The sequence below is a fragment of the Herpailurus yagouaroundi genome, unplaced genomic scaffold (assembly GCF_014898765.1).
Source record: "Herpailurus yagouaroundi ecotype Mexico unplaced genomic scaffold, PumYag 184, whole genome shotgun sequence".
In the NCBI taxonomy this organism is placed as follows: Eukaryota; Metazoa; Chordata; class Mammalia; order Carnivora; family Felidae; genus Herpailurus; species Herpailurus yagouaroundi.
The window spans coordinates 10,438,423-10,458,852 of NW_024412415.1; the positions used below are offsets into that span (position 1 = coordinate 10,438,423).

The 20,430-nt window shown below is 36.2% G+C and overlaps 1 protein-coding gene across 4 annotated transcripts in view; it reads left to right on the top strand.

Annotated features, from left to right (window-relative positions):
• Positions 1 to 20,214, top strand: part of WDR76 (WD repeat domain 76) — a 62,676-nt gene extending 42,462 nt beyond the window's left edge. For all 4 annotated transcript variants that reach the window (XM_040492518.1, XM_040492515.1, XM_040492517.1 and 1 more), the window contains 4 exons: positions 9,951 to 10,168; positions 10,733 to 10,885; positions 12,515 to 12,568; positions 18,448 to 20,214. In XM_040492518.1, coding sequence (XP_040348452.1) covers positions 9,951 to 10,168; positions 10,733 to 10,885; positions 12,515 to 12,568; positions 18,448 to 18,703 — 681 coding nt within the window. In that variant the 3' untranslated portion in view covers positions 18,704 to 20,214. The remainder of the gene's footprint in view (positions 1 to 9,950; positions 10,169 to 10,732; positions 10,886 to 12,514; positions 12,569 to 18,447) is intronic.
• Positions 20,215 to 20,430: the final 216 nt, after the last annotated feature.

Sequence of the window (20,430 nt, forward strand, 5' to 3'; positions counted from 1 at the left end):
CAACAGTGATATTGTGTATTCAACAGAACAGTGATTCAACAACTGTATACATTATGCTATGCTCACCACAAGTATAGCTCAACCGACTGCGCCACCCAGGCGCCCCTGTATTATTGTTTTTTGATTAAAGTATAGTTGACATACAATATTACATTAGTTTTAGGTGTATTCAACAGTGATATTAGTGTATTCAACAGAACAGTGATTCAACAACTGTATACATTATGCTATGCTCACCACAAGTATAGATACCATCTGTCAGCCTGCACAGCTATTACAATACCATTGACTATATTCTCTATGCTGTACATTTTATCTGTTTTTATTCCCATGTTCATTACATTAGTAGAAGCCTGTATCTGCCATTCCTCTTCATTTATTTTGCCTTTCTCTCATCCCCACCCCACCCCTCTAACAACCACCAGTTTGTTCTCTGGGTCTGTTTCTGGGTTTTTTTTGTTGTTGTTCATTTGTTTTTTAGATGCTGTATAACTTAAATCATACACTTTCTTTGTCTGACTTATTTCACTTAGCATAATATCCTCTAGGTCCATCTATGTTGTCACAAATGGCAAGATCTCATTCTTTTTTTATGGCTAAGTAATATTCCATTTGTGTGTGTGTGTGTGTGTGTGTGTGTGTGTGTGTGTGTGTGTGTGTGTGTGTATGGATATACACAGACTCACCACATCTTTGTTCATTTATCAATGGACATTTAGGTTGCTTACATATCTTCACTTTTATAAATAATGCTGCAATGAACATAAGGGTATGTAAATCTTTTCAGATTAGTGGTAATTTTTTTTAATGTTTATTTATTTATTTAGAGATAGAGCATACTGTGTGTGAGCTGGGGAAGGGCAGAGAGAGAAGGAGAGAGAATCCGAAGCAGGCTCTGTGCTGGCAGCGCAGAGCCTGCTGCAGGGCTTGATTTCATGAACCACTAGATCATGACCTGAGCTGAAATCAAGAGTCTGACTTAACCAGCTGAGCCACTCAGGCACCCCATTGAATTAGTGTTTTCATTTTCTTTGGGTAAATACTAGTAGGATTACTGGATCATAGGGTTTTTCTATTTTTAGTTTTTTGAGGAAACTGCATACTGTTTACTACAATGGCTGTATAATTTATTCTGACCAACAGTGCACAAGGGTTCCTTTTTCTCCACATCCTTGCCAATACTTGTTATTTCTTGTATTTTTGATAGTAGTCATTCTAACAGGTATAAGGTGATATCTCATTGTGGTTTTGATTTGCATTTCCCCGATAATTAGTGATGTTGAGCATCTTTTCATGGGTCTGTTGGCTATCTCCATGTCATTGGAAAAGTATCTGTTCATGTCCTCTGCCCATTTTTAATTGGATTACTTGGGGAAGTTTTGGGGTTGTTATATAATTTGGATACTAACACTTTATCAGGTATACTGTTTGCAAATATCTTTTCCAATCGTTAGGTTGCCTTTTCATTTTTTTGATGATTTCCTTTGCTGTATAAAAGCTTTTTATTTTGATGTAGTCCTAATATTTTTTATTTTGTTTCCCTCACTATAAGAGACATATGTAGAAAAATGTTTCTGAGTCTGATGTCAAAGAGATTACTTCCTTGTGTTTTCTTTTAGTTGTATGGTTTCAGATCTCCCATTTAAGTCTTTAATCCATTTTGAGTTTATTACTTTTTAATTAATTAAATTTTAAAGTAAGCTCTACAGCCAATATGGGGCTTGAACTCATAACCCCAAGATCAGGCATAGTATGCTCTACCAGTTGAGCCAGCCAGGCACCCCACTTAGGGTTTATTTTTGTGTATGGTGTCAGAAAGTGGTCCAGTTTCTTATTTTTCATGTAGCTGTCCAGTTTTCCCAGCACCATTTATTGAAGAGACTGTCTTCCCCCATTGTGTGTTTTTGCCTCCTTTGTCATAGACTAATTGACCATATAAGCATGGGTTTGTTTCTGGGCTCTATTCTCCATGGATCTATTTTTGTCTCAGTCCCGTACCGTTTTGATTATTATAGCTTTGTAATATGTTTTGAAATCTGGGATTGTGATACCCCCATCTCTGTTCTTTCTCAAGATTGCTTTGCCTATTTAGGTTCTTTTATGGTTCCATACAAATTTTAGGATTATTTGTTCTAGTTGTGTGAAAAATGCTGTTGGTATGTTGATAGGGATTGCATTGAATCTGTAAATTGGTTTGGTTAGTATGTACATTTTAACACTATTGGTTCTTTCAGTCCATGAGTATGGTGTATCTTTCCATTGTTTGTGTCATCTTCAATATCTTTGATCATTGTTTTATAATTTTCAGAGTACAGGTCTTTTACCTCCTTGCTTAAATTTATTCCCAAGTATTCTTTTTGGTGTAACTATAAATGGATTTGTTTTCTTTTTAAACATTTTTTTTTCAGTTTTATTTATTTGAGAGAGAGAGAGAGAGAGAGAGAGAGAGAGACACACACACACACATTGGGGGTGGGGGAGGGGCAGAGAGACAAGGAGAGAGAGAGAGAATCCTACGCAGGCTCCACACTGTCAGTGCAGAGCCCGACACAGGGCTTGAACTTATGAACTGTGAGATCATGCCTTGAGCCAAAATCAAGGGTTGGACACTTAACTGACTAAGCCACCCAGGGTGCATCAAATAGAATTATTTTCTTAATTTCTCCTTCTGCTACTTTGTTATTATTAGTTGTAATATAATGCAACAGATTTCTGTATATTAATTTTGCATCCTGTAACTTTCCTGAGTTCATTTAGTACTTCTAGTAGTTTTTGGTGGAGTATTTAGGGTTTTCTATGTATAGTATCATGTCATCTGCAAACAGTGACAGTTTTATGGTTTCCTTACCAATTTGGATGCCTTTTATTTCTTTTTGTCTGCTTGTTGTGGCTAGGACTTCCAAGTACTATGTTGAATAAAACTGATGAGAGTGGACATCTTTGTCTTGTTTCTAATCTTAGAGAAAAAACTCAATTTTTCACCATTGAGGGTGATATTAGGTGTGTGTTTGCTATATATAGGCTTCATTGTGGTGAGGTATGTTCCCTCTAAACCCACTTAGTTGAGAATTTTTATCATGAATGGATGTTAAATTTTATAAAATGCTTTTTCTGCATCTATTGAGATGATATGATTTTTTATCCTTTATTTTATTAATGTGTATCATGTTGATTGGTTTGCAGACAGTGAACCATCCTTGCATCCCCAGAATAAATCCCATTTGATTGTGGTAAATAATCCTTTTAATGTACTGTTTAATATGGTATACTACTGTTGTGCTGAGGGCTCTTTGTATCTGTGTTCATCAGGAATATTGGCCTATGGTTTTCTTTCTGGAGTGCTTTGGTTTTGCTGGCCTTGTAGAATGTATTTGGAAGCTTTCCTTCCTCTTCTGTTTTAGCACAGTTTGAGGAGACTAGGTATTAACTTTTCTTTAAATGTTTGGTGGAATTCAGGGGTGCCTGGTGGCTCAGTCAGTTAAATATCTGTCTCTTGATTTTGGCTCAAGTCATGACCTCATGGTTGGTGAGATTGAGCCCTGTGTCAGGCTTTGCACTGATAGCACATAGCCTGCTTGGGGTTTTCTCTCTCTGCCCTTCCCCAACTTGTGCATGTGCATGCATGCTCTCTCTCAAAAGAAATAAATAAACATTAAAAAAAATAAATGTTTGGTAGAATTCATCTGTAAATCCATCTGGTCCTGAACTTTTGTTTGTTGAGTTTTTTGATTACTAATTCAATTTTGTTGCTAGTAATTGGTTTGTTCAGATTTTCTGTTTCTTCCTGATTCAGTTTAGGAAAATTATGTTTCTAGAAACTTAGTCATTTCTTCTAAGTCGTCTGATATTTTGGCGTACAATTTTTTGTAGTCTTTTACAATTATTTGTATTTCTGTGGTGTCTGTTGTTACTTTTTTTTAATTTCTGGTTTTATTTATTTGAGTCCTCCCTTTTTCTCTTGATGAGTCAGGCTAAAGGTTTATCAGATTTATATATCTTTTCAAAGAACCATCTCTTGGCTTTATTGATCTTTTCTGTTTTTTGTTTTTTTTTTTTAAGCGTGTATTCATTTATTTCCCTTCTGGTCTTTTTTATCTTCTTCCTTTTACTAGCTTTAGGCTTTGGCTTTGTGTGTCGTCTTTTTCTAGTTCCTTTAGGAATAAGGTTAGATTGTTTATTCAAGGTTTTTCTTGTTTAAGGTAGGCCTGTAGTGCTATAAATTTCCCCCCTAGAACAGCTTTTGCTGTATCCCAGAGATAATGGATTATTGTTTTTTCATTTTCATTTGTTTCCATGTGTGTTTTACTTCCTCTTTGATTTCTTCATTGATCCATTGATTGCTTAGTAGCATGTTATTTAGCTTTTATGTGTTTGTGTTCTTTCTAGTTTTTTTTCCTGATAATTAATAGTTTCATGCTGTCAGAAAAAATGCTTGATATTTCAGTTTTCTTACATTTATCGAGTCTTGTGTCTCAACATGATTTATCCTGGAGAATATTGCATGGGTACTTGAAAAAAATGTGTATTCTGTTGGTTTTAGAGAAAGTGTTTTGTGTACATCTGTGAAGTCAGTCTGGTCTATTGTACAGTTACAAGACACAGTTTCCTTATTGATTTTCTACCTGGATGATTTATCCATTGGTGTAAAGTGGGGGTGTTAAAAAGTCTCCTACTATTACTATATTGCTGAGCATTTCTCCTTTTATGTGTGTTGATATTGGCTTTATGTGTTTAGGTGCTCCAGTGTTGGGTACATAGATATTTATGATTGTTACATTCTTTTGTTGGATTGATCCCTTTGTCATTATGCCCTTCTTTGTCTCTTGTAACAATATTTTGTTTTTGTTTTTGAGAGAGAGCATGTGAGTGGGGGAGAGAGGCAGAGGGAGAGGGAAAGAGAGAATCCTAAGCAGACTCCATACTCAGTGTGGATCTCAACCTGAGCCAAAATCTAGAGTTGGATGCTCAACTGATTGAGCCACCCAGGCACCCCACAGTCTTTGTTTTAAAGTCTATTTTGTCGGGGCGCCTGGGTGGCGCAGTCGGTTAAGCGTCCGACTTCAGCCAGGTCACGATCTCACGGTCCGTGAGTTCGAGCCCCGCGTCAGGCTCTGGGCTAATGGCTCAGAGCCTGGAGACTGTTTCCGATTCTGTGTCTCCCTCTCTCTCTGCCCCTCCCCCGTTCATGCTCTGTCTCTGTCTGTCCCATAAATAAATAAAAACGTTGAAAAAAAAAATTTAAAGTCTATTTTGTCTGCTGGAAGTATTGCTGCACTGGTTCTTTTTCCCCTTTTCCATTTGCATGGAATGTCTTTTGCCATCCCTTCACTTTTAGTCTGTATGTGTCCTTAGGTCTGAAATGAATCTCTTGTAGGCAGCATATAGATGGGTCTTGTTTTTTTTTTTGGTTTTTTTTTTTTTTTTTGTTTTGTTTTTTTGGGTTTTTTTTTTAATCTATTCAGTTACCCTGTGTCTTTTGATTGGAGCATTTAGACCATTTATGTTTAAAGTAATTATTGTAGGGGGGCCAGTCTAACACCTGCAAGGTCAAATTAAGTTGAAGTCTATCTAAGAATAGTTGAAAGATTGGGGCCTCTGGGGACTCATTTGGTTAAGGATCCAACTTCAGCTCAAGTCATGTTCTCATGGTTTGTGAGCTCAAGCCCCACATTGGGCTCTCTGCTGTCAGCATGGAGCCTGCTTTGGATCCTCTGTCACCGTCTTTCTCTGCCCCTCCCCTGCTCACACTCTCTCTATTTTCTCTCAAAAATAAATAAACATTAAAAAACAAAAAAGAATAGTTTGAAGATCTTGGGCTCATACTCAGGACCACTATTCTCCCAGGGACACTCTACCTAGATGACCTAGAAACCTTGGAGGTTTGTAATCATTTTGATTTCTGACACAATGCACCAGAATCTTCCAAAAGCTGAGGAATCTGTTAATGTAATCCCAGTGATTACATTTTAGTTTACTACTTAAATATCTACTACTTAATGCTTACAATAATCATACTACTTGAAGTGAGCTTTCAAATTTGCTTAACTGTATCAAATTTCCTTAATAATTCTTACAAATCAAACTTTTTTAATAGTATGGATTTTAATCTTTGTGAAGCTTAGGATGATTTAGATGTAAGATTTTATTCTTTATCTTAAGTGTGACTTTTAAAGTTTCTAGAAGTCCTCAGTGTAAGAGCAATTTATATGTAATAGACAACAAAGAGAACAAGGCCATCACTGAAGTTGCTTTGTAAATACTAATTGATGGTATAATTTTATGCCTTAATCTTTTACATAAGAGATAATTTTTGTCAAAAGTCTTCTTTAAATTGTTTAATGATAACACTTTAGTTATTAAGGTACAACCATGTAATTATCTATGCAAGTCATGTTTTGTTTTATATTTGTCTTTATTCTTATAAGAAAGTTGGAATTTGAAATTTAAAGGTATGTGTATATCATATCAGTCAATAATAACTGCTTAATTTTTTAAACAGCTTTACTGACATATACTTTACATATCATACAATTCACCCATTTAAAGTTAAAATCCAATGGTTTTTGGTATATTTACAGAGTTGTGAAACCATTATCAGAGTCTAATTTAAAAATATTTCATCACCCCAGAAAGAAACCCCTTGCCCATTAGCAGGTAGTCCCAATTTTCTCTCCCCCACCAGCCCTAGACAACCACCAATCTACTTTCTATCTCTCTAGATTTGCCTATTCTAGATATTTCATATAAATGGAATCATACAATTTGTAGTCTTTTGTGACTTTATTCTTTTACATAACAATGTTTTCAAGGTTCATCCATGTTGTGGAATGTCATTTCTTCATTCCTTTTTGTGGCTGAATAATATTTCACTGTATGGATATACCACATTTTCATCATTTGTGTTGTTTCCATTTTTTACTATTGAAAATAATGTTGTTATGAACATTCATGTACAGCTTTTGTGTGAACATAAGCTTTCATTTCTCTTGAGTATATACCTAGGAGTGGACTTGCTGGGGCATATGGTAACTCCGTGTTTAACATTTTGAGCAACTATCAAACTGTTTTCCATACTGGCTCTACCATTGTACACACTTATCAACAATATATGAGTGTTTCAGTTTTTCCACATCTTTGCCAACACTTATTGTTGGTTACTATAGCCATCCTAGTGAGTATGAAGTCCTGTGTCATTATGGTTTTGATCCTCATTTCCCTAATGATTGATACTCAGTGTCTTTTCATTTGCTTATTGGCCATTTGTAGTTCTTTACAGAAATGTTGATTTCTTTAAATATTGGATTCTTTGCCTAATTTTTAATTGGGTTATCTATCTATACACATACAATACACACATATGATTCCTCCATATATATATATATATATATATATATCTCCATCTCTCTCTATATATAAGGTTATTTATATATATAAGTTTATATATATATATGTTTATTTGAGAGAGACAGAGCATGAACAGGGGAGGGACAGAGAGAGAGAGAGAGAGAGAGAGAGAGAGAGAGAGAGAATGAATCTCAAGCAGGCTCTGCATGGTCAGAGCCCAGTATTTGTAGGGCTTGAACCCATGAAACTGTGAGATCATGACCTGAGCTGAAATCAAGAGTTGGACTCCTAACTGACTGAGCCACCCAGGTACCCCTATATATGTATATATATATTTTTAAGTTTATTTATTCTCAGAGAGAGCCAGAGCACGCACAAGCAGGTGAGGGGTAGAGAGGAGAGACAGAATCCCAAGCAGGCACCACACTATCAGCACAGAGCCCGATGTGGGGCTTGAACTCAACTGTGAGATCATGACCTGAGCCAAGATCAAGAGTTGGACTCTTAAGCACTGAGCCACCCAGGCCCTCCCATATATATATATATATATATAATATATATATAATATATATGTATTATATATATTATATATATATATTATATATATAATATATATATATTTTTAAGTCTGGTTTATTGAGGTATAAGTTATATGTAGTAGAATTTATCCCTTTAAGTGTATGGTTCTACGAGCTTTGGCAAATTGTGTACACCCGTGTAATGCAACCAAAATCAATATAGAGAAAATTTCCATCACCTGAAAAAATTACCTTATGACCCTTTGTAGTCAGTCTCCTCCCCCTTCCCACAGCCCCTGACAACCACTGATGTGATTACTGTCCCTATAACTTTGCTCCAGAATGTGAAGTAAATGGAATCGAATCATATGGTATGTAGATTTTTATGTCTGACTTCTTTCAGCTAGTATAATACTTTGAAGATTCATCCATGAAGTTGCATGCATAAGTAATGTGCTCCTGTTACTTCTGATTGAACAGTTACCTTGTGTTAGACATTTATCTGAGAGTGCTTTATATATATTATTAAGCCTTATAACACTCTATGAAATAAATAATGTTATCCTCACTTAACAGTTGAGAAAACTGAGGTAAAGAGGTTTATTAGCTTGCTCAGGAACATAAATGGTAGTGCTAGAGTTTTCACTTGGGTCTGTCTGACTTCACTGCACTTAAGCCCCTGCACTTAACCATTTTTAACATACTGACTGAATACTTCAGGTTACATTTGTGTATATTGGGCTTTTTGGGTGTATGGGGGTTATGATGATTTCAGTTAATTAATTTGTTAATCTCAGTTTATAATAGTACGTTAAAACTAAATAACAGCAATTAGTGATTCAATGTTGCAAATTGTGGTTATTCTCTTGTGTCTGACACATTCTACAACTGTTATTTTTTATTTTGTATGTGTGTGAGACCTGAGCCCAAAGTAATAGTACTGTGGATTATAAGTGATTAAAAATCATAACATTAATATTGCTTATGATAACATATTTACAGTAAATAGGGTGTGCAAAGGAAATCTGCTTTTTCCCCATTTCCACTCTGCAGAAGTAAGCCTTGTAGTTCTTGGGTATGCTTCAAGAAAGTACACATATACTTACAACCATGTAATTTTGTACTAATGGAGTTGTACTGTATACATACTTTTTTTGCAACTTGCCCTTTTCACTTACTAGTATGGAGAGATTATAGTACAAATCTACCTCATTCTCTTTAGCATTTCATGGTATTTCAAAGTAGTGATGTACCATCATTTATTAAACCAGGCCTCTTTTGGTGGACATTTAGGTTGCTTCTTTAACAAATTTTTTTTTAATTAAAAAAATATTTATTTTTTTTTTTTTGAGAGAGACAGCATGAGTGGCAGAGAGAGAGAGGGAGACGCAGAACACATAGCAGGCTCCAGGCTCTGCGCTGCCAGCACAGAGCCCAATGTGGGGCTCAAACCCATGAACTGTGAGATCATGACCTGAGCTGAAGTCAGACACTTAACCCACTGAGCCACTCAGGCACCCCTAGGTTGCTTCTTATTGCTATTATAGGCAGTCTTGCAGTAGGCAACTTTATATATATCTTAGATAAATTTTTGGGTCAGAGAGTACAAGCATTAAATAGTTTGATAGGTGTACTCTGATTGGTTGTCAGAAATTTGCTATGTATTTATTTACACTTCTACCAAGAGTTGGTGATGAACATTTGGCTATATTTTTTTGGACTTAGGTGGCAAAATTCCTTAATATATTAAGGTATTTGAATTGGGTAGAATTCATATTTAGTTCATTTCCTAGTAAGTGTCACAGAGTAGATCTGCAACTGAGGTTTGTTGGATTTAAGAGATTTGGCATGTAACCCTGACATGGGTAGATGGGCCATTTGATTGTAGGGGAGTCTCAGAGCTGATCAGTGCCTTTGTTTCCATCTCTGTAAAAAGGGGTGATCATTCTGCCTGGTGCTTTCTGTGGGATGATGGAAGAATAAATGAGATTATTAGGTAAAGTGTTTCATAGATTTTTACCAACGAATTTATGCATCTGTTTTCTTTAAAAAGGAGAGTGTTGTATAAGTTGTTACTTATATCCTTAGGTATGTAGAGATGAAAGAAGTAGCTTTTCATCCTTTGACTTCTTGGGAGAAGATGCTTCCACTTTAATAGTAGGACACTGGAATGGAAATATATCGCTGGTGGATAGACGGACACCTGGAACTTCTTATGAGAAGCTTATCAATTCTTCTCTGAGAAAAATAAGAACTGTTCATGTCCACCCAGTGCATAGACAGTATTTTATCACTGCAGGATTGAGGTATGTTCTTCATAAAGTTTTGTGATTCAGGCCTTTTAAAGTTAGGAATATTGCTTTAGTTTGGATGTCAAAGACCTCCAACTTTTGTGATACCCCATATGGTCAAATAATTTTGATTTCTACACCAATTGAGGTTTTATTGAATGTGATTTTTTTTAAAAGAGAGATTCTTTTGGATTTAATAAATAGTGAAAATATTAAACCAGAACACATTTTTGTTTTCCGTGGCATCACATGCATTTAATTCTAGTCTCTTGAGAAGAAAACTTATAAAAAAAACCTGTATGTGACATAGAACTTGTTGGTCTGTGTTCATTTTTTTTTTCTCAGATTGGAAAACCAAGTAGAATCTTGTCTCTCTATACCTACTGGTTTCATATATATGCTACAGTTTTGGAATTTTTCTAATATTTCATTTTTTGTCTACACAATGTTTGTAAAATTATTACAGATTAGAATGTTCTGTCTTAATTGTTCTTCAGTGTAATGAGTATTTGAGTGTCTAACTAATGCTCAGCACTATTCAAGAGCTCGCTAAAACTGAGAATTATTCTCCCCTTACAGGGATACTCATATTTATGATGCAAGGCACCTGAATCCCAGGGGAAGCCAGCCTTTGATTTCTTTGACTGAACACACAAAGAGCATCGCTTCTGCATATTTTTCACCTCTTACTGGTAACAGAGTAGTGACCACATGTGCTGATTGTAAGCTGAGGTAAATTGGGGAGATAGAAATGTGTTGTTAAGGAATCTAAAGAGTCTGTAGCTACTGTGTCAGTAAACAGGTAGCTTTACTACTGCTCCCTATTAAATTGCTAGTATTATTGTTTTGTAGCCATTTCTCTGTTCCTAGCCAGATCAATAACCTATATTTAATGGCTTTTCAAAAGTTTTTGGGTCTGGAAATTTCCTTGAGATCAGCAGGAAAGGTCTATAGCTACTTCAGGAAGTAGATGTCAGGCTTTCCTTTGAGCCCTGAGCAATCCCAGAATTCCCAATAAAACCAGGCTGTGATATGTTGGAAGAAAGATAATTTTAGCATAGGGACAAACTCTTATGTTGGGGATAGTGGGGTCTGCCTTACATGTGAAATGCTTAGTGGAAGTTGTAGGCAGGCAGAAAAGATAGCAAAAATTGGGCTTCTGTACAAACTACTGGTTACAGTTTTATGGTTTTAGCTTTTTGGTACTTCCTAAAATGGCTTTAAAAATGAAATGTAAACCAGTTGAACAAAAATTAAAATATAGTGTCAATAAAAAAGATGTGAAGAATGTTAATACAACCACAAAAGAAATGATTTTGTTCTCTTCTGTAATTCCTGGTTTTGCTTAGCATTATAAGCATTTATTATTTTATGAGAGTTTTTACCTTAAGTGATTCTGGAATTCATTGGTTGAATAGTAGGACACTGAATGGAAATATATGACTGGTGGATAGACAGTATCTGTTGAATGTATCTGTTGAATATATATTGTGGGCCCAGCTCTAGAAAGGCACCTAATTTCCGTTAGACTCTTCTATTGGGAAGAGCATGGTTTTTGGTTTGTGACAGATACCCAGTTAGTTTCTAGTAAAGTCTGTGAGCATTACCCAGGTGGGTGCATTAAAAGATTTAGTCACCAGGCAGTGGCAGCCCATTGTCTCTTTTCCACCCATACAGTTTTCTTTGTCTCAGAAGCTACCTATTTTTCCCATTTCTGTTCATTTGCACTGTAGAGTTTACATTAGCTGTTAATGATTCACCTTTCTGGTCTTCTAAGTAGGCAATAAGCTCTAGTGTCAAGAAACTGCACTGGAATAGCTAGGTGCATAAAGAAGGGGGAGGTGGTGTGAGGTGGGTAGTTTCTTTCTCTACCTGGTAGAGGCTTCTGGACTCTTTGAGTTATCCCACAAGAACTTCTCCCCTTGGTTGCTGGTCAGTCATAGTCTTGCCAGCATCTGAAAATGACATTGTTTAGTCCCTCACTAATGAGTCTCATGGGGGAATTGCTCTTGATATGTGCATGCATTTTTAGGTTATTTGTACATTTTCAGACCGTATCCCTTTATATATGATCTATATTGTGATTTCTAATAGATTTCACCAGATTATCACTTTATAATGTGCATTTTACATTTGGGGTAATAGCATTTAAATAAATTATTTCTACACTAAACTATAAAGCACTGAATTTTATAATATTTCTTGTAATTTTTGTTAAAGCCTGATCCTATATATTTTAAAATAGCAATCATATTTCATATCATGAACCAATGAAAAGCTTGTTAAATACACTGATGTTTCAGAAAATTTTTAAGAAACAGTAAAAAGGGTGTTACTTTATTCTTGATCTTTATTTTGCAGAATCTTTGACAGCAGCTGTATATCCTCTCAGATTCCTCTGCTCACTACCATCAGGTAGGTTTCCATATGCTGAATAATGTAGACCCTGGATTGCTATCAGCTATTTAGAGTGCATACATTAGACATCTGATTATCAAAGAGATGTAATAAGTCTGATTTTTGTATTACATTAAGTGTCCTAGGTTGCTGGTTCCTATCCTGTTTAGAAGTGTTCTTGCTTCCAGGTTCACTGTATTTTTAAAGAGGTTCAGTCTCTTAGTCAGTAGCTGTTCTCTACAGCTGGGTGGTTCTGTTTGGTTAAGGTGGATGACTGTATTCAACTTGAATTATTTATGGTATCTTATTAAAGAAGATTGTAACTACTTACCTACTGTGAGGCCAGCTGAAGCTCTCTTTGTTTATACCTGTTTGTTGTGAGCTTAAATGGTTTCCCCACCTTCCCACTCACTTTCTTTGGTTACTTTCTTTCTTTTTTTTTGCATCTGCTACTTTTAATGTGTGTACAGTATTTTACATCCAACTTGCGTCAATGCCTTCTTCCTAGATGTCTCTCTTTGTGAGTATTTATGGAATTGGGAATAGGGTATGCAATATGTTGACTGTTGCTTCATGCATTTTATAGTCTGTGGAAGCTACATTTAAGTGTGTTTGTTTCCTTTCTCATAAATTGTCCCTCTTCATTTCCTTTTTCAAGCTTTATGCCCATTAAACCTTGATTCTTCCTTCTCCCTCCCTTCCAGACCTTGGCAACCACCTTTCTACTTGACACTTGATGAGTACTTATAACAACTTTAGATACTTTATATGAGTAGAATCACGGTACTTGTCATTCTTTGACTAGCGTATTTCACTTGATATCATGTCCTCAGTGTTCTCTTATGTTCTAGCATGTGACAGGGTCTCATTTTTTAAGGCTGCATAATATTCCATTGTATGTGTAATCCACATTTTCTTTATCCCGTTTATCTGTTGAAGGGCATTTGGGTTGTTTCTACCTTTTGGCTATTGTATATGCTACAGTGAACATGGGTGTGCAAATATCTCTTCAAGGTCCTTTGAATTATTTTGGGTATATAGCCCAGAAGGAGGAGTTTTTTAATTTTTGAGGAACTTCCATATTGTTTTTCTGTAAGGGCTATACATTTTACTTTCTGATACTACCAGCAGTACACCAGGGTTCTAATTTCTCTGTATATTCATCACTTTTCTCTTCTTCTTTTTTTTTTAATTAATTAATTTATTTATTTATTTTGAGAGAGAGAGACACACACACACACAGAGGCAGAGAGGCAGAGAGTGGAGAGACAGAATCCTAAGCAGGCTCTGCACCATGAGCACAGAGCCCGATGCAGGACTCGAACTCAAGAACCAATAAGATCATGACCTTAGCTGAAGTCAAGAGTCAGACACTTAACCCACTGAGCCACCCAGGTGCCCCTCACTTGTTTTCTGCTCTTTTGTTAGTGATTATCTAAATGGGTGTGAGGTAATATCTCACTGTGGTTTTGATTTGCATTCCTCTGATGATTAGTGATACTGAACATCTTTTCATATGCTTTTGGCCATTTATATATTTTCTTTGTAGAACTGTCTATTCAAGTTTTGCCCATTTTTGAAATGGGTCATTTTTGCTTTCAATTTTTTAAAAATGTTTTTTATTTATTATTTTGGGAAAGAGAGAGAGAAAGGGACAGAGCGCAAACGGGAGGGGCAGAGAGAGGGGGGAGACACAGAATCCAAAGCAGGCTCCAGGCTCTGACCTGTCAGCACAGAGCCCAACACAGGGCTCAAACCTACAAACTAAGATCCTGACCTGAGCTGAAGTCAGATGCTCAACTGACTGAGCCACCTGGGCGCCCCTAGTTTGAGTTGTAGGAGTTACACTATTTTGTAGGTTGCCTTTCATTCTGTTGATTGTTTCCTTTGGTGCGCAGAATTTTTGAGATTAATATAGTCCTATTTGTCTGTTTTGCTTTTGGTGTCATATCCAAGAAATCATTGCCAAATCCAATGTCCTGAAGTTTTTTCACTATGTTTTCTTCTAGGAGTTTTGTTTCAGGTCTTATGTTTAAGTCTTTAATCCATTTTGAGTTATTTTTGTATATGGTGTAAGATTACTGTCTAACTTTGTTCTTTTGTATGTGGATATCCAGTTTTTCTGGCACCATTTGTTGAAGACACTGCCCTTTCCCTATTGTGTGGTCTTGGCACCCTTATGGAAGGTCATTTGACCATATACATGAGAGTTTATTTCTGGGCTCTCTGTTACATTGGACTGTATGTCTTTATGCCAGTACCACTCTGTCTTAATTACTGTTACTTTGTGGTATATTTTGAAATCAGGAAGTGTGAGGCCCCCAACTTAAAAAAAAAAATCTTTTTTTTAAAGATTATTTTGGCCATTTGTGGTCCTTTGAGCTTACATATCAATTTTAAGATTGTTTTTCTATTTCTGTACAGAATGCCATTGGGATTTTGATAGGTATTACATTAAATTTATAGATCAGTTTGAATAGTTATGAACATTTCAACAATATTAAATCTTCCAATTTATGGACATGATGTCTATTTATTTGTATCTTCTTTTGATTTTTTTTTGTAATGTTTTGTAGTTTTCAGTGTACAAATCTTTCACTTCTTTGGTTAAATTTATTCCTATGTATTCTTTTTTGTAAATGGGATTGTTTTCTTAATTTCCTGTCCAGATTGTTCATTGTTAATGTGTAGAAATGCAACTGATTTTTGTACATTTATTTTTGTATCCTGCAACGGTGCTGAAATTGTTTTAGTTTAACAGTTTTTTATGTGAGTGTGGAGTCTTAGAATTGAATTTTATGTGAGTGTGGAGTTGTGTCATGCAAACAGATAATTATACTTCTTCATTTCCAGTTTGGGTGCCTTTTATTTCTTTTTCTTGTCTAATTGATCATCATGTGAGTGTTCAGAATGTCCCCCTTATCAAATGCTTGTTGGTGTAATGGTGATGTCTCACAGGTAGGATCTAGCTACCTGTACAGTTGTGAACACCTGGCATTTAGATTAGTGTTTCTAGTCCTACCAGATTTATGTTGGTAAGAAACATACTTCGGGACTGTGTTGGATAGAAATGCCAAGAGTGGGCATCCTTGCCTTTTCCCTGATCTTTGAGGAAAAGCTTTCAGTCTTTCACCATTAAGTATGATGTTAGCTGTGGGCTTTTTGTATATGGCCTTTAATATGTTTAGATAGTTCCTTGTGTTCCTAGTTCATTGAATGTTTTTATCATGAAAGGGTATTGATTTTGTCAAGCGATCTTTCTGCATCGAGATGATCTCATGGTTTTTGTCCTTCATTCTGTTAATGTGGTATTTTAAATCATTTGAGTTTTGTATGTTGAAACATCTTTGCATTCCAGATACACATCCAGCTTGATCATAGTGTATAATCCTTTTAATGCACTACTGAATTCAATTTGTTAGTATTTTGTTGAGGATTTTTGCATCAGTATTCATCAGGGATGTTAGTCTGTCATTTTATTTTTTTGCAGACTCCTTTTCTGGTTTTGGTATCAGAATAGTGCTGGTTTCAAAGAAATTTGGAAGTTCCCCCTTAATTGTTGGGAAGAATTTGATGAGCATTGGTGTTTATTCTTTAAATGTTGGGTAGAATTCTCCAGCAAAGCCATCTGGTCCTGGGCTTTTCTTTATTGGAAGGTTTTCGATTGCTGTTTTAATCCCCTTAGTAGTTAGTTATAGGCTTAGATTTTCTGTTTCCTCATGGTTCGGTCCATGAGGAAATGCCATTTCTTCTGGGTTAACCAATATGTTGGCGTATAATTGTTCATACTGTTCTCTTGTAATCCTTTTTATTTTTGTGACATAAGTTTTAATGTCCTCGCTTTCATATCTGATTTCAGTTACTTGCATTTTATCTTTTATTCTTTTTTTTTCACTTTTTTTTCCTAATCTAGGTGAGGGCTTGTCAATTTTGTTGATCTGCTCAAAACACCAACTTAGTTTTTTTTTTCTATTGTTTGTTTTTTTTCTATTGTTTTTCTATTCTCCATTTCATTTAGCTCTGTTTCAAATTTTTCTTTTTTAATGTTTATTTTTGAGAGACACAGAGAGAGGGACAGAGCACGAGCAGAGAAAGGGCAGAGAGAGAGAGAGAGAGAGAGAGAGAGAGAGAGACATAGAATCCAAAGCAGGCTCCAGGCTCTGAGATGTCAGCACAGAGCCTGATGTGGGCCTGAACTCATGAACTGTGAGATCATGACCTGACTTTTAGCTCTGCTTTAATCTTTATTGTTTCCTTCCTTCTTCTAACTTTTGGTTGAGTTTGTTCTTCTTTTTCTAGTTCCTTGAGGAACTAGAGTGTGTTGATTTTGAGACTTTAGTGTTTACTGCTATAAATTTCCCTCTTAGTATTGCTTTTGTAGCATCCCATAAATTTTGGTATGTTGTGTTTCACTTTTAATTTGTCAGATATTTTCTTTCTTTTTAAAATTTTTTCAATATTTATTTATTTTTGAGAGAGAGCAAGCATGAGTTCGGGAGGGGCAGAGAGGGAGACACAGAATCTGAAGCAGGCTCCAAGCTCTGAGCTGTTAGCACACAGTCTGACACGGGGCTTGAACCCATTAACTATGAGATCATGATCTGAGCCCAAGTCTGACACTTAACTGACTGAGCCACCAGGTGCTCCATTGTCAGATATTTTCTAATTTCTCTTGTGACTTCTTCTTTGAGCCCCAAATGTATTTTTACTTAAAAGTTTATGGAATATAAAATGATCTCAGGGTTTGGTTATCAGGGGAATACAAATACGGGATTATAGATTCTATTAAAATGGCAATAACCTGGATTGTATATTTCTTATTTCTAGGGCTTCTTCTATTTGTATGTTTAAAAAAAGGAAGGGTGAGGATTCTATTGAGCTAGGAAATAGTGAACAAAAAAGGTGCTATTTTTTTTTTTTTAACTTTAGAGGGAGATTGCACAAGTTGGGGAGAGGGGCAGAGGGAGAGAGAGGGAGGGAGGGAGGGAGAGAGGGGGAGAGAGAGAGAGAGACAGAGAGAGAGACTGACTTTTTTTTTAAATTTTTTTTTCAACATTTATTTATTTTTGGGACAGAGAGAGACAGAGCATGAACGGGGGAGGGAGAGAGACTGACTCTTAAGCAGGCTCCATGCTGAGCAGGGCTTGATCCTACAACCCTGGGATCATGACTTGAGCTGAAATCAAGAGTTGGTTGCTCAACCAAATGAGCCACCCAGGTGCCCCCAAAAGGTGCTGTTTTAACAGACAGTAACCATCCACTGAGTACAAACCACTGTACTTGGCACTGGAGATTGAGAAGTACAGAAGACATCATCTCTGTCCTGATTTTCATTTTTTTTTTTTTTTTGAAAGAGAGTGAGAGAGTACATGCATGTGTGAGCAGGGGAGGGGCAGAGGGAGAGGGGGAGGGGGAATCTTAAGCAGGCTCCATGCCTAGTGCAGCCGGGCTCCATCTCAAGACTGCAAGATCATGACCTGAGCCGATATCAAGAGTTGGATGCTTAACTTACTGAGCCACCCAGGCATCCCAAGAAAGGAACAACCATGAAGGGACTAATTTTCAGGGTTTTTTTTTTTTTAAGTTTGTTTATTTTGAGAGAGAGAGAGAGAGAGAGAGAGAGAGAGTGAATGAATCCCAAACGGGCTCTGCACTGTGAGATCATGACCTGAGTCGAAATCAAGAGTCAGACACTTAACTGACTGAGCCACCCAGGCACCCCTAGTGTTCAGTTTTATATGAAGGATGAAATTAGGCTGATGGTAACTCAGTAACTTAATGAGAAGCTTGGCAGAGAAAACCAGCATTTAGGAGCATTGCCATGTTTACTGTCTGCCGATTGCTGCCTTCAGTTATTTAACACTTACTACCTTTAAAAAACTTGCTTTTTTCACTAGGCACAACACCATCACTGGGCGGTGGCTGACCAGGTTCCAGGCTGTGTGGGACCCTAAACAAGAAGACTGTGTCATAGTTGGCAGCATGGCTCATCCACGACGGGTGGAAATCTTCCATGAGACAGGAAAGCAGGTGCATTCTTTTTTTGGTGGAGAATGCCTTGTCTCTGTGTGTTCCATCAATGCTATGCACCCAACTCGGTATATTTTGGCTGGAGGCAATTCCAGTGGGAAGATACATGTTTTTATGAATTAAGAAAGTTGCTGAGTGTTTGGTTGAGCAACACCAATTTGTTCAAATCAGTGTCTAAGTAGCCTAGTAATTCATGTGCCTTGGTCTGTTTACTTGTTCATATGTTCTTCTTAGCAAATATAAAATTGCTTTATTAGTAAGAACTGTGAGCAGAATGTACTTTTAGTAAGGGAGAAGGCTTTTAAGTTGTTTCTGTAGGTTGGGGAGGGAATTTGAGGGGAGGCTATGATTGCTTCAGCACTTTAATCAGGCAGTATATTGAGAAATTCTAGCATTATAAATTACAAAGCTTTGGTTATTATTAAAAGTTTTTGTGGTTTAATGATACGGGTTTTGATAGTGACATTTGGATTTGTGGTTTATTTTATAGTTTGGAGTGAATATTTATTTCTAGACTCATATACTGGAAGAGATCCTAACTTAGTGATTTTCAAACTTTTGATTTTTTTAAATAGAGAGCTCTTTTTTCCCCCCGCCTTTAAATTCATTGTTATGTGAAATCCCAAGATAATTTTTGAGAAGCCTTAGTTGACTTGGGCAGGGCCTGGGTCTGTGTGTGCTGACCCTTTGATCTCCTCTAGATGGCTCTTGAGACATGGCTGAGGAATTCTAGGTCTTCTAGGAACAAGGTTTGGATCTGCCTGACCCTTGTAAGTCAGGGTAAGATTGCCTTCAGACCAGTGTTTTCCACACTGTGGTTTATAGCTATTCACATGAAATCAGTTTAGCCATGACCAGAGTTTAAAAAAAGGAAAAGGAAAGAAATAGTAAAGAATAGGAAACATAGAGTAAGGGTTGTTTTGTGAAACTTAGTTATATATGCGTGCATATTTGTACGTATATATGCACATGTATATTCTGATGTAAAATATATGTCTTTATTATTGTGGTACTGCTGTAGGTCATGGTTTAAGAAGTGAAAGCTCCTGCCTTAGAACGTCTCAGATACACTTACCTATCCCTGTCTTTAAACTCTCCAGAGGAGATTCATTATCTTCTTAAGTGAATACCTTCATTCCTAATTCATATTTGGAGGAAATGTTATGAAAAATGACTTTTGGTATTTTTTGTCATAAATTTTTTTTTCCAGAAGTTAGGGCAATTTGAAAGTGTTTGTTGTTGGAAGGGTAGCTACAAAATCAGTGACTGACATTACTGTAAGATATTACCTTTTTGCTAGATATTTACCTTGTTGCTCTTCAGTGACAAACTACTACTGAAGGACTATTATAGTTTTTGGCAATATGTTTGAATTCTAAGAGGAAATGTCTTCTCAAATTGTGTATCACAGAAATAAAGTCACATGTATAATTTCCTTCTCTGTAATTATTGAGGCCTAGTTTATTAAATAGGTTATAAGTAATAAGAATTGTTTTCTTGATGAGAGGATTATAGAAATTGGTAAGTGAAATGGAAATATTCATTTATGAAATGGAAGGGAAAGCTAAGTGAGGTTGACTTCTATTAAACTGCCCTGGAGATAATAAATGAAGCCTGTAGGCTACTTTCCCTTTTCTTTTCTTTTCTTTTCTTTTCTTTTCTTTTCTTTTCTTTTCTTTTCTCTTTTCTTTTCTTTTCTTTTCTTTTCTTTCCCTTTCCCTTTCCCTTTCCCTTTCCCTTTCCCTTTTCTACACCACTTCATTTCACAGGTCCCAGAGTGTGGCTACTTTTGTGAAAAGTGCTCTTTTTTAAAGATATTGAAAAATACTCTCATTGAAATTAGTACCATC